This window comes from Aquila chrysaetos, chromosome 13, assembly GCF_900496995.4.
Source record: "Aquila chrysaetos chrysaetos chromosome 13, bAquChr1.4, whole genome shotgun sequence".
In the NCBI taxonomy this organism is placed as follows: Eukaryota; Metazoa; Chordata; class Aves; order Accipitriformes; family Accipitridae; genus Aquila; species Aquila chrysaetos.
Genome location: NC_044016.1, coordinates 28,316,457 through 28,331,918, shown reverse-complemented (window position 1 = coordinate 28,331,918; position 15,462 = coordinate 28,316,457). Strand labels below are relative to the sequence as shown.

At 36.1% G+C, this 15,462-nt stretch overlaps 1 protein-coding gene across 4 annotated transcripts in view; it reads left to right on the top strand.

The window, feature by feature from the left end:
• Positions 1-15,462, top strand: part of FMN2 (formin 2) — a 163,766-nt gene that overhangs the window by 122,177 nt on the left and 26,127 nt on the right. For all 4 annotated transcript variants that reach the window (XM_030035450.2, XM_030035448.1, XM_030035452.1 and 1 more), the window contains one exon: positions 6,721-6,772. In XM_030035450.2, the coding sequence (XP_029891310.2) occupies positions 6,721-6,772 (52 nt within the window). The remainder of the gene's footprint in view (positions 1-6,720; positions 6,773-15,462) is intronic.

Sequence of the window (15,462 nt, the reverse complement as noted above, 5' to 3'; positions counted from 1 at the left end):
GAGAGGGCGCTTGAATGCTGTTTGAGTAGAACTACAAGGTCTACTTGGAATAATTTCTGAATCAGAACCAAAGGGTCAACTTGTTTTGTGACTATGCTTATCTAGTACATTTGCTCATAAAGGACACTGGTAATTCTTATTAACTGTTAGCTTTAAGTCTATTTTTTTTCTCATAAAATTCCTGGTATTATTGCATATTCAATTTTAAACTTAAGTTTTAATGCCTTTTTTTTTTTTTTTACAAAGCCACTAAGCACGAGCCCCTGTCATCATTTAAAAATTAATGATCAGCAAACTTTTCTTTACAATATTTCCCAAAACCCACTTCCTTTTTGATAGTTTCCATCTAAAATGGCTACTTAGTTCTTCCCAGTGCCACTCATGTCCCCAACCACATTAGTCTTATTAAACAAACAACAACAAAATCCAAAAACTGAGGCAAAACACATTCAGAAGTCTAAAGAGGGGAAGAAAAAGGTTTTTCTCAAGAGCTTTCTACTGATCCTGGTGTCTTTGCTATTCTCATTTGGTATTTCAAGGTATTTCAAAACACGGTGTTGAATAGTATGTGGATTGCCAAATAAAATAGCTGTAAGTATTATTTTGGTGTTTTCTGGGGGCATTTAAAAGTACATGTAATACCAAGGAGAATGGAGAAATTCTCTTAGGAGCTCTGGCAGAGGTCTTGTAAACTTGAACCTTAGACTCTAGTAATACCAGTGTAGATACATGCCCTTGTTTGGGGGGGGTTGTTCATCCAGTATCTTCGGTCTCTATCTTCACTTTCTTTCTGTCCTAGTCACATGCATGAGATACCTACAGAAGGTATCCTCATGGTCTCTGTCAGGCACCTCAGGTCCTTAGATCTTAGTGGAGCTGGGTCAGCAGTGACAGACAAACCACCTGACGTTCCATACACTTTCTTTAAAAGTCTGTCCCTCAAATTTGTTTTTATTTTTGTTTTGTTGGGATTTTGGGGGGAGTTTGTGCCTCTGCCAGAGGAGATATCTGGTATATTTTCAAAGTCCCAGCTACTATTTACCCAGCACCACTGTGGAAAAAAAAATGTCCTCTTTAAAGATCCTAGTAAATCTGCTGCAAGGTTTGTAAAAGTGTTAGAAATAGTTTTCTTTTTTTCAGTAAAAAGGATTTCTAAAAATTCCACTGCTTTTTAATAATATGTATATAGCACAGGGGTAGTCCCAGTTTAAAATAGTTGTTGCAAGTCTTTGACCTCCCAGTTAGTCTTAGGTCAAATGTTTCTTAAGATTTTTAAATCCTCTGGAAGAGATGATAAAGAGTGAAATGTCTCACTTTCAAACAAGAAATTGGCAACAACTGGTAACAGACAGCAGACATTATATGCAGTATCTGTCCATACAGAAAATAGTCTGTATATACAGAAAATAGACATATTATTGTAAATAACTTTTTTAAAAAACAGATTTAATGCAGAAGGTATAATGGTTAAATTTGAAGGAGACTAATATAGAAAGTTTACTGGACTGAAAATGAGAAGATACTTGGCAATGTCTTAGTTCACAGAGTGGCTTGATTCCTGCAGAGATTTTAGCATAATATGTCCAAAATGTCACTTGTCATTGAGGTCAGAGGGGAGAATTTGTGGTCAAAAAATGGCTTTTATGTCCTTATCTTTAAGCCCCTCTTCATTTAATTTAATATTCTAGGCTTCTTAAAGAAAAAAAAAAAAAAAGACTCTTGCAGAAAAGTGAATTAGTGAATTATACTGTTCTGCTAAAAAACATTTTTTTCTAGAATGCCTGTGTATACTTCTCACATTCAATTTTGTGAGATGCTTCAGGTTTTCATAAAAGCATAGGTCACTTTAGTATGGCTATTCATATATGTGCCTTTGCAGAAGTTTATATGTAATCTTTGCAGGACGCTAATCTAAATGAATTGGAAGAGCAAACACACGGAACAATGGCATGTATCATTCTGGAATGTGGGTATATGCTGATAACGACAGAGCTTTTGTGAATTGAGTTAATTAGACTTTGTGAGGCCTTGTTGGAAAGCTTGTTTTGAATTGCATGAAATCAAGTTTTATGCCCCAATTATAAAACATGAAGCAGTAAATTTAAGCAAATACATAAAGTGATAAAATAGAACATCTGATGTGAGTAAATTTTGAAGAAATACATATTCCCTGTAGTTAAAAGAATCGATTGAAGAGTCTTGGATATAGTACAGTCCTCATGCTTGGTAAGGAATGACGTAGGGAGGAAGGAATGTACTTGAATTTTGACCAAATATATAACGTATTTAAGAAGTATAGACCTTGCTTTAAAGAGAGACCATCTTTAAATAATCTGAAAGTATCTTAATGGAAAAAGCAGGCAAACAGTGGAACATCATCCAACAAGAAGGCATTAAAGGTGCTTTCAAAAGAAAAACTGAAAAGAAAACTAATTCAGTATATGTTGTAAATAGTACATAAGGCAGCTTTGGTCCGTGAGAGGTCACTTTCACTCTAAAATGTTCTTTTTTTGATATGGCAATGTTTTTCAATATGACCTGAAGTTATTTTTCAACTATATCCTTTTAAGTAGATTTTACAAAATATGTATGCCTTCAGGATTATGAGAGCTGCATGTAAAGCTCTACAATATGTTGAGTGTATGCAGGCAGAGATATAAAACTAAGTTTTACCTCTGCTTACTGATGCATTACATGAAATTTAGGGGGTAGTTTTTCCTGGTATGATATAGTCTTTAATAGATTTGGAACAGTGTATTTGGAGGTGGTTTAGTAAGTTAGTGTCAATGACCAAGAAATCTACTCTTAGCAGGGGGTTGGAGAAAAGATGGTGAGTCAGTAAAATACAGAATATTTTCATTTGGGAAAGATAACTGACCCAAGAGAGGGAACTCCTACATCTGTCAGAAAAGCCTGCAAGCAGTCGCTGCCATGGCCAGATGACAGATTCTGAATATATAGGAAAGCAGATATGGCTACTGGATGACTACAAGATTTCTTTTAATGTTTTAATGTTTTTCAAAGTCAGTAAGACTTTCTGAAGTAATCTTGTTTCTTGAGGATAGAGATAGAGAGAAATTTTAGTGGCAGAACAGAGCACTCAGATGTTCTCAGCTGCCATGATATCCCTGGAAATGACCAATTTTCCTGTATCGGCCATTAGTGTAGTAGGATCACTGTGGAGTGGGTAGGGATTTTCCCTTTTTACTCCACCTGTTGGAGGAGTTCTCTTTTGTAAAAGGAAATACACTTTTCTCCCAAGACTGTTCTCCCAAGGTGGACACCTTGCAGCTTGTACTTAGGACTTAATCGATATAGGCTGCCAAGAAGGAAGAATGCCAAACTTGTGTCTTTCAGGCACTCTCTTTACAGTTACGATGAACTGCTTTGGAGGAAGAAGTGATAGTGAAGATGCATTATATTGAATGAAATGGTAGTGTCTAATGCACTCTGGGACACTTTGACTGAATCTGTTGTAACTCTGAATTTTCTTTCTTGCCCTACTCAAACAGGAAAAATGAGTTGATAGCAGTTTGTCAGTGGGGTGATTAGTACAGAGCAAAATATCAATAACCACTAATATCAGGTGATCATATCAGTGGCTGGTTCCAGAAGTTATAGGAATCTCCAGCTGCTTCAACATCTGATAGTTATTCCATTATATCCAGGTGATAGTAAGACTTTTGTGGTTTTGATAACAGGAGGCTTTCTTGCCTTGCTGGTTGAATCTCAGTACATGTCTTTGACTAGCCATTGTCCACAGCTTTCAGATGTTCACTGTATGCTAGTGCAAAAGCAGTTATCTGAATATTTTCTTTGGACAGGGACAGATCTCTGAGTGTACATACTGTATTTTCTTCTCTTTCACTGGTGCCACCTGTCGTCTTGTGGAAGCAGAATTGTTTTCATACTGTTCTTTAACTTTTTATGTCTAGAAAAATGAGAAAGCAAATGGATTGCAAGTCAGATTTACACTTGAATAATATCACTTTGATAACATGCAAAAGGTTTAGAAGTGTCATCACTTATTTGGAACAGACTACAAGGGAATTCTCTTTTAGAGAAAATTATTTCCTTGCAAGATTCTGTTTAATGCCAAGAGGTGATCTGATGCAGGATGAAATCTCTCTCCGTGGGTATAGTAGCTGCTCTATGCATATGTACTTACCACTTCTTAAAAAAATGTTATTACATGCATCCACATCGTTCAGGGATTCTCAAGATTCTTTTCATTTTGTTATACCCATTCGCCATGAAATGATTAAAAGTACGGATGCCTGAAGTTTGGGTTTTTTTTTTTTCTCTTCCCCTCTGGATCATAGTAACTTTATTTTTTAATTGAAACAAAACTTGCTCCAGAATGGGGATATTCTGACATGCTTTGATAAGCCTAGTATAATATGTTGTGCTTGCACTCTTTCAAAAAGTAAATTATGGAATATTTGCTCCGTTGTTGGTGGGTAAATTATTGTTTGTAAGCATGTGCAGAACGGTTTAAATAAGGAAGGAAAAAACCAAAACTAGACAGCTCAGATCATGTTATATCCCATCAATCCTGGAAATTATAAAAACAGTTATATCCTATGAATATGGTGTGTGTACTAAAAGACTGTCCTAGGCTGGAACATGCTAGGCTCTGTTTCCAAGCATTGCTTAAATGAGGGGAGTCCAAATTACATTTTTCAGTAATAGAATTATTTATTTTAAAAGTTATATCTGCATATACTTAGTGAAAGTGTGAATGCAGAATTAGATATTGGATCTCCCTTCATCCAGGGAGTTTGTGTGCAGTTTCTTCTCTCTTGCACCATATGGTTTTACAAGTCATACCTTGACTTTCAGGACTGAAGTATGAAGAGAAAAAAAATATTAATGAAATTCTGTCAAAGCTGCCAGGTTTCACCTGGTTTCATATCCAAAGCAAGGCAAGGCTTTCAAGAAAAACTCTTAAGTCAGCCCAGATTCACTCAACACTGGGCCCAAGTTCACTCGAAAGGGTTGTGAGCCCTCACAAACCTTTTGAAGAATCTGGGCTGAGTTTCAAGTCAGTATTGAAACCTGTAATCAGGCAGGCTTCACGTGCTCTTGAATTTCCTTGAGAACATTTACCTAGCTCTCCCTCAAGTTTTCTGTGGTTTGCTGGGATTTTTTTCACTTTCAGCAAAACAATGATGGAGCCTGAGTCTTCAAGTAATGATTACTAAATCCAATGTTTGCTGCTGCAAACAGCCAGGCAATGTTCACCCTACTCAGCAGACTACATTACTACTAATAAAAAGCATTTGTAGCATCAGACATAGCTCTGATGCTTGTTCGGACTGGGGAAAGAATAGGGAAACTCCATTTGTGTATCTTTGCTACAGATTTCACATGTCTATTTTAGTGTTATTGTATGTTTGTAAAGGGCTGTTGATTGAAACATTGTAACAGAAAAATAGTGGTTATCTTTATACCCTAATAATTCCATTGCCTTTCTCATTTTTGCCAAAATTAAAATTATTATTTCCTTTTTCAAAGGCGGTGTGTCTACAATGTAGAAGAATAATTTTAATGAATTATTATTGTAGATCTATGTAGGGAAAGTGGACTGAAAAATAGCTTAAAGGTTTATTCTTCTTTTTTAGGTTTCTATGAATTCTGTAATGTTGCCCTTTGTTTTGAGGACAGTTCAGAGTCTCTTCATGTCACAAAACCCACTGACTCTTGGGAATCCTAAAGTTCTCCTTGCAAATTAGCAGGCCAGTAGTCCAGCAGACTGAAAAGGGGAATCAAGTTCCAAACTAAAAAGCTTTTGGCTAAAGTGTGCAGATCTTAAATGGGATTTAAGTTGTGCTACCTGAATGACTCTATAAGTATAAATCTCACCTAAGCATGCATGCGCAGAGCAGTTTGTACTATTGCTTTGCATATTAGTGATGCCTAAGTTAATACGCATGTTCTTGTAGGTTTTGTGTATCAGAATAGCTATCTAAGTGAAAAGGATACAAAACAAAATATGAGAGAACACATGGAAAATAGATAATTTTTTCACCAATGTGTGGCAATGACAGTTTTGTATTTTTAATTTCCTTCACATGATCACCAAATGATAATTTCTTTCATATAAAACCAGTCCTGTTTTCAATATGGGCCTGCTGTGGCTCTAGTACTTCACTAACTGATGTGTGTACAGGGAGACGGTGTGTGCAGGGAGAGGGAAGAGAGCTTTTATTTGTAACTGTTGAGCAACTTTTAGAAAAGCTATAAGGCTGAATCCTTCCTGCTCTTCACTCAGCTTTTCCTCCTTTTGGTAGACCAGTTCCCATGTTTGTTAAGTTTTCAGAATCATTCTTTAAGATCTGCTTTTAAGTCACTTTCCTGACTTGGTTGTTGTTTATATTACTGCAAGGTGTTTTTTTTTAATTTTCAAAACTTGCTTCAAGTTTTTTTTGTGGTTGTGGTGTTCTGTTTTTTTGATGTGGGGGTTTTTTTTTTTTTTGGTTTTGTTTGTTTGTTGTTTGGGGTTTTTTTAATAGGGATATCAAAATTCATGTAGTTTTGTGTGTTTGGGGTGTGTGTTATTTGGTTGGTTTGTTTGTTTTTCTCTCAGAATTGATGTATATGAGTATATTCTCAGGTGGTTTCTATACATTTTATACATGACATTTACAACAAAAATTATCCTGAAATAACATCTTTATCTTTCACCTTGTAGCTAATTCTTTGATTGTATTTTTACAGCTAAAATAGACCAAGAAAATGAAGAGAAGTCACTGGCAGAAGCACATAAAAGGTAAGAAAGAACAATGCAGTAAAACCTTGCTTTGCTAGAAGTTGCTGTATTGGTAGCCAGCATTATTGTATTTTTGAATAGTGAAAGAAATGCACTCAGAAAACTAAGTGATATTTATTTATTGTCAATTTTAATTTGACAATTAGGAAAAAAAATTGAAGGACTATAGACACACAGCCTAGCCTTAGAGAAATATTGCACATGACTCCTGTCTTTCGGAACATGCATGTACCTTATGTAAAAATAAATTCAGTCTATATCCTTTGGACTGAGAGAAAACTATTCATACTATACCAGAATCATGGTGATTTGACAGACACATAGCATTCCCCAGGCAACTATGATTTGTTAGGTACCAATTCCTGTGCTTATAAAATGTCTGCTTTAAAACAAAGAATGGAAATCTGTTTTTTAATATGATATGTATAATTAAATGTGACTTCCTTTGTAGAATTGCTAATAGATCTTCAAATAGGTTTTTGTGGCAAAAAGCAAAATGCCTCATTAAATTTCATTACAGATGTGTGCAGTTGAGAGTTTTCAAAATTGGGAATTTCACTGCATTGCACAACTTGTGGTTTCTTCTGATTTTTTGGCAGTGTTCTCCAAAAGTTCTCCAGAAGCAGTGTTTAAATGGGACAGTTTTTTATCTGTCCCAGCAAAAGACCAAAATATGACACACACCATTTATAGTCCAGATTTAGTGAAGCTGACAGTCTGCATTTGTTTTTCTTTCACTAAAAATAGCATCTTCTTTTTGTACTAGCTACAACTGCCACTGAATATATGCTAACAAATACACTCATTATATATTCCCAGAGCTGGGAAGTCTTTCAACTGGATTCTGGTAAAATATGGCACTATAAAAGGTTCTAGTTTTTACTATGGTTTGTTAGCCATTCTATGGCCCCGATGCCCACATTTGCTACCTGCTGTAATGCCACAGTGCAGTTGACATCTTTCCTGGTACAGCACCACATTTTCTCTCTATTCCCTCGGGCCATGTACTAAAGATACTACCTGAAAAGGAAGCCAAGGGGAGAGTGGATCTTCCTCTGACACAAGAAGCTCCCTTCTTACTTGTAAGGAGATGGTAAGTCCTTGAGTGGTACATCAGTGATGCAGGATCATGATGGAAAAAATGGAACAAAGGGAGCAATGCTTTGGCTTAGTATCGTACCTCTTGCTCAAGTATATGAAAGGCATTCCTGACATTTCTTAGGTTTGTTTAACTGCTGAGTTACATAATTCTTATCCTTAAAAATCTCCTTCACGATAAAACTTTGAGAGAAGAAACTGCTGTTAGGAGAAGAGATTTTTGTGATCTCTGACTGCTCTTTTAAACAAACTGTTTCTCCTGTGGAAAATGGATTAGACTACATGTCCAAAGCTGACACACGTCTATGGACAAGGGGAATCTGCAATCTGTTCAGGAATCTTGTGACTTGTCACTGTCTTCACTCTTCATCCTTACTTTTTTCCCTGATTGCACTTCAACCATCATATCCAAAACTTTCTATTGGTATATCTAGCATCCACAATAAGGGGGAAGAAAGCAAACTGCTCCCTGGATTCTCATTCAGCTTGGTCTGCTCCTTCCGACTTGTCCTAATTCTTTCTTCTCCACCTATGTTGAGTGCAGCAGCTCCTTTTACACAGTAGTTTGTCAAAGAAGAAAATTCATCTTCATTGTTCCTCTTTACTGTGAATATGCAAGGATAACATCACATCAAAACCTTTTGTGGAACACATGAGGAATTATGCTAGGACAACATTAGGGCAAAGTTATTTTTAGTACTATCTAGGCTACATTTCTCTTTCTTTCTTTCTTCCTTCTCCCTTCCCACTGAAATTCTTTATCAGACTAGTGGCATTAGTTAAAATACTGAAGACAGCTTCATGTTACAGTTTTAGTATTATGTGTATATATTTCACTAAGATCTTTAATGGGGCTTAGAAATAAAATGCTTGGGATCTTTTTTGGCAGGGGGGTGGGTGAAAAAGAAGATGAGAGCTTAAAAAGCTGAATAAAAGATTAGTTACATTTGGCTAATCATAGGTAGAACAGCAGTGCATAGGATGGCTAGACAAGCAAGTAGTGCAAGGAAAAGTGATGGATTAGATGGAGCAAAATTAATGTGATTAATGTGCTTGGATTTTCCTTTTTTGAAGTGGATAACTTCAGCCCGTGTATAAGTTCAGGTCTACCCCATGGTAAACATTTCTTTAGATGTCACTAAAATCTATAGATTTTCTTTTTTGTTGTGTTGTTAGTTTGGGCACGAAATATTAAAGCCGATATCTCCATAAAAATACGAAAGTCTAAAAGAAAAGCTCTTGCAGCAATAACGACAAAAATGTTTCTAAAATGAATAATGATTTGGGGAAAATGCAGCAATGTGTATTTTAGAAAAGTTCAATTGTGCAATAGATGAGCTGAAATGGAAAGTTAATCTTCCACACAAAATAAAGACAAAGAAAATGAAATGTCGGCTCTAGGGACTCCATACAGCGTATAGCTGTTCATTTGTCACAAGTGAGAAAATGTTTAATCGGTTTTGAAATGATGTATTCTCTCTTTATTTATCGTGTTTAGTGACTTTAAGAGTGTCAGTATGTAAAGTGTTTATCCAAGGAATGGATTTCTGGCACATGGATAAAATGAAAAGTGAAATGTTTAGCTCGCAATAAGCATATGTTCCAAGATCTCTCTGAGTAAGTATCCTGAGATGAGAAGAAAGCACACAGGTCTGTGTTTATCTAGCTTACGCAGGCAGACAAGGAAGGCTCCAGCCTGGTATTAACACTGAAGTGACATGGAATGTCTTCACCAAACCCCAAACAATTACATCATTCCCTTAGCAATATTGATAAAGTGTAATAAAGAAGAACCTGGCACTTTCCAATTAGATCCTCATTGCTAAATACTTGAGAAACTGTGAAATACTTGACAAGTACAGTAAACCCCACTGTTTGGGGGGGAGGGGAAAGAAGTAAAACAGGAGAGGGAAAGGAGGAGGAGAGAAAGAGATGGTTCTTATATTTTAGGAATCTACAACTTGGCACCTTTTTTTTTTTTTTTTTTTTTTTTTTTTCAGATTATGTCCTCTGTTCCAAGATGCATAGCTATATGCTCAATTGACACAGTTGTATATAACATTTAAACAACTTTAAAATTTAGCATCTTTGAAAGTTGGGAGATACAGCACACTTTCCACCAAGCACAAATATGTTCTCTGTTTTCTGTATTTTCATTTACTTAGCTTTAAATATCTCTAATCTTTCAAGATGTGATTTTCTTTAAGCAGGGAGAAAAAATTAGAAGCACTATTGTTTCCAGGTATGCTTAATAAAATTTTAGAATGAGATAGAGTTTGATCACAGTATCCACAGCAAGTAGGAAACAAGATTGCATCAAAGTAATTGTGAAAAGTAATATGATAGCTGATGTCTTGTTTACTATGCTAGGATAAAAAGCAATAGCAACAGCAGCAACATAATCTTGCTGGCTTATAATCAGAAATGAGCTAGTTGCTCCTTTTCTTGCACTTAATTCCTGAAGAAGCAACAGCTAGACAACCTGACCAGAATTACCAGAAACAGCATTCAGTGAAGCTGAAGGTCCTAATTCTCTGCCTTGCTACCTCTATTCAGCTGAATAGCTATGAAGGAATAGCATGTAGCTTTATTACTTTCTTATAATACCTTACCCAGTATTGAGTTCTGATGTCCTTGGAAGGCTGCCAGATTAGGGTCTTTTTTTAGAAGAAAATAAATCCAAACTGTAACACTGATCTCTCTTCCACTGAAATAGTGAAGATGATCTTTTTCTTTTTCTTCCCCTCTACCTGCAATGATTCATCTCTTCTTGGAATAACACCTCAGGAATCATTCACAAATTGAACTGGAGATGTTTGGTTTAGACCTGAAACACAGTCAGATGATCTTCAATTCTTCCTGCTATCTCTGTCAAACAATGAAGCATGGGATTCTAAATTCAGTGCAGTAGCACTGAAAATTGCTCAGTTTGTTTACTCATACTGCTGTCATCTAAGAGGCAATGTATGCTGAGAATCATTAAGAACACTACAGGTCCTTTTATTTCTAATGTTTCAGATAGTATAACCCTGCTTGAAATGCTGACATAGGTCACTAAGACGACAGTCCCATATAATGGTGGCTTGATTTGGGGCGAAACTGTTTTTCCTGCTGTGATGCCTGATGAGGGCTGGATAGGCAGAAATGCCGCTCACTATCATGGCTTTGTGTACATCACTGATTTTAACAAATCTGAGAATTTAATCTGTTCTTTAGTAAATCTCAATGCATTATGAGAATATATATTTGTTTTATAAAAAGTCAAACAGACGACTTTCTGCCTTCTGACATAAGTATCAACTGGGGAATTTAGGATGTGTGTGGCTGGATATGGAACACTCATCTTGCCATGTCAGGATATTTTTATTTGGCTTATTTTATAATTTGCTCCCATTACTTGCACATTCCAGTGTTTTGTTTTGTTTTGGTTTTTTTTTTTAGGCTTTTAAGTGCTTCCTGAGTGCAGCCTCCCAGGCATCTCTTCTGTTTTCAGGACTTTTAATAATCCATTTAACAATGTGTTGTTGCTTTCTTTGCTGTAGCAACAAATGACATTAATTTTGAACAGAAATGTTTACCTTTAAATTCCCTGCAAAAAAAAGTACTCCTGACACAACAGTCTTCACAGACTTCCATTGGCTTCACTGAACATGAGACTTGGGGAGGAACAAAGCTTTACACCTGCTTATGAGCTGACAAGTTGATGACACTTAGAGAAATAGCAGACAGTATGGTACAATGGCACTGCTGAAAAGCAACACCTAAAAATGTAGCACCTAAGTCTGGTAATCCTTTAAAACAGTAAATGTTCCTCCTGCCTCCCTACCCTTCACACAATGGTTTGGATTGTTTCCAAATGTGAACTGTAAAGTTAAAGTGAAAATTGAGTTAATGATTGATATAAAGTGGTGAAAAGCTCAGAATGGAGAGAGGTATGTAGTTTAAAAAAAACTCAGCACAACACTTTTAACTGAAAGGCAAGAATATGCTGTTGGACTCCATCTTTCACTACTCTTTGGCCATTCGTCCTTTGTTGGTTCCTTTACTGTTAGGTCTCTTGTCTTGCTGTGTGGCTCCCAGCATGCAGACTTGAATTGCTCATGGTAATACATTTCAGACTGTAGGTATACATTAGTTGCATCAGCAAAAAGTAAATACTTGGTGAGCAAAGGAAATGTGTATAGAAGAAGCTTACAGACTGTTAAACAGATTGGATCATTCTAGTTTAGTATCCCGTCTCTGACAAAATATCAGGGCCTGTAAATATGCAGTAATGGAAACTTAGCTGGCAGCTTAGTTGTGATGTCAGAAAGTCTCTTCTGAAACATGGGTAATTGATCTTTCCCTGAAAGATGAAGTCTTTGTCCTTTTCTGAAAATATTTGCCAAATGACTGCAAGTCCTTAAGCATTTGCACGACTGATTTTTGTCTATAAGAGGCTTATCTTTTCTTTTAAAGATGTTGGGCTGCTTGCTTAAAAAAAAAAAAAAAATTATTTCATTGTTTTTAAATTAGTTTGCATTTAATGGCATTCAGTGCTAGTATGAACAAATGGTAATACAACTTTAAACAGACTTGGGTACAATTCAGAGATCTAATAATCTGCAATGTAAACTCATCTTTATGCAATTTATTCTATGGTTTATGTAGAGGGCCTATTCTTAGATCTTACAGTAAAAGAATAAAGGATATTAGTTTAAGGTGCAAATACAGTTACACAGCTAAGTAGCCTTGACAACAATACAGCTAAGTAACACCCTGATAACAATATAGTTAAAATAACTGAAGTCTGATCATACCCAAAACTAATGCTATAGCATTAAATTCAAGATTTAAAAAACCTAAAAGAAGAATCATGTAGCTAATAAAATTAATGAAAAAAAAAAAAGATAAAATATTTAAATGTGGCACATTGTTTTGACCTCCAGTTTATGTCCAGCAGGCGGTTTCACTGACCTCAAAAATTCAAGATATTCTTCTTGAGATGTTGCAGCTGAAGTAAAACGCTTGTGTGTGTGTGTGTGTGTGTGATTAGCTTCAGTGCCTCTCCATTGTGCATCAGCTTCTGATTATGTTCAGTAGGTTTTTTCTTGCATCATATTGTCTACCTGAGCTGTTCAGATTGTTTCCTAAGACCTTCACAGTATAGTGTTCGCATTTGCAATGACTGTGACTTAAATGTGGAAAACACTTCTGCTTTTTTTTTAAATGTTGACTTGCCACTACAGTTGTTGCTTTCTTCCTTGCTGTATTTTAAGTTTTACTTTAAGGATTATTATATTATATTGCTGTTGTCATGTATATGCAAATAGAAAAGCAGAACGTCAGGGATGTGGTTTAATTAGGTCACAAATGCGTTAACTCATCTGGGAACTATCCAGTAATAACTTGGACAATATAGGTCATTCCTTCTGTAATAATTTCCAGCTGATGGAAGGCTGCCATCAGCCCCTCCACAGTATAGGGCTTGCCTCAGCCTATTGCCGAAATCCCACTGTGCTTCTCATATATGGAGATTAAGTGACTAGGAGAAAAAGTGTTGTCTCTTTACTCTTCTTTGGTTTGTTCCTTGGCCTTGTTGCCTTGTTTCTTGTCTTCCTTAACAAGCTAGATTCAGAAACAGCTTTAGTGAGCCAGATGCCTACTGCACTGTGTCTTAAATGAATGCTTCTCATGGAATAACTTGCACTCGCTTCTTTTTTCAACTTTTTTCAACTGCTGCCTGAAAGATGGTTCTACCTTAATCAGTCTGTTGAGGAGATAAGAGTTCCTTCTCCACCCCAAAGGAAACAACTAGGGCAATGGTCACCCCAGACCAGAAACACCATGAAGCCTTCACGTAATCCTTGGAAGGGATGGGAACAGCTCCTCCAGACATGAAAGAATGTTCTTGGGCCAAAGGAGTATGGTTTGTTTAGCTTTGCTTGGATGTATGAATATTGGTGATTCACATATCCAGAGTGATATGGTTACATATTGCAATCTTTCCATCAATTCCAATGGTTGCCACCTTGTCATTTAAACTTGATCCTTATAGAAAATGCTACCCATTTTTCTCTACTCACCTAAACAAAGTTACTGTCACTACTATGAAGAGAATGTATTGGGATAAGTCAGGAGCTCAATCATATATGCCTAACATTTGAAAAATGCACATAAAGACCTTTTCAATCTGACACTTCAACCCAAATTTTGAAGTCTTTCAATTTGCTTTCATGTGATTTTGTTGTAATTGACTCTAAGAATATGAAGGCCCCCGTGAATATTTCTGTCTTCTCCAAAGGTTGGATTTCTTCCATTCATAGTTGTGCTGGCTTTTGATGATATTGGGGAATCCTGTGTTCATGCTTGTCAAGGAGAGAGCTCTTGTACATTGAATTAAGAACACTCTTCAGAGCAACCTTGAAGGGTTAAGATTAAACTGCATCACAGAACATTTAAAATGCTAGGAGGTTCTATAATACCCAAGTATTTCAGAGTATTTTTATTGTATAATTTTCAAAGAATAGAAACTGAAACCTAAGTTTGACTTGAGCACCAAAATGGAAGAGCATATGATAATACTCCCAATCAGACCTGTAGACTCATTTCACGTGTTATTTTTAGAGTGTGTTTTTGTAGATGCACATGTATAAAATCTAATCTATGATGGATTATATTCTTAGAGCATGGGTTAATATTTATATGTACATGAAATCTGGTAAAGCATCTGTGTGGTTTCTGTGTAGATATCAAAATAATCTGCTCTAGGTTTAAGGCAAATTACGTCTTAATTTGTTAGATAACTCTGACCTTGAGCCTGCATGGGTCATAAAAGTGAGCCATACCATGGGAGCAGGCAGATTACAAGGCTAAGGTTGACATCAATAAATTGAAAAAACATAATAAAACTTTTAACACAATAGCGTTAAATAGTACAATTAATAGTAGTATTAATAGTAATATAGTGCTGTTAATAGTACACAATGGTTACACTACCTTCATATGTAATTACAAATTCTTTAAGTAATGGTGATTGCCCAGAAGGCCTCCACTGCACTAGACAGTGAAGATGAGGTGTGTTAATAGAAACATCTGGAGACAAGTTGGGCTTTAACGTGAGGCATTTAGCTGTTTCTTACAGCACTGAGGCTAGCAGCTTGTGTCAGATCACCGTTGAAATTCATTCTACCACTGTATTCTGTGTCTACTGGCACCTTATTATTTCTTCAAGTTCAACTGGCCAAGGCTTATTTAATATGTTTGAAGCTCATATGTTAGTCTTTTTAAGAGAAAAAAATAGTTTTCTTTTGGATATGTTACTGGGCCTGACTTTCCCATGCACACAATTACATTACGTTGTTTTACACATGCTCATATTGTATATGCCCAGTTTAGCATAGAGCTATCCATGTGTCTACATAACAGCTTCGCTGGCATGCATGGGCATGATATCCACACTAACATAAAATTAAAAGCATTAAACTCTGAGAAAGAGAACCTACACGTTCATGCAAAGTGTGCAGATAACAGTGGATTGCAGCTAACACCAATGCATCCAGTGAACTGCAAATACCTCAAGCCAAGGTTTTGAGAGAAAGTTTGAACTTGTT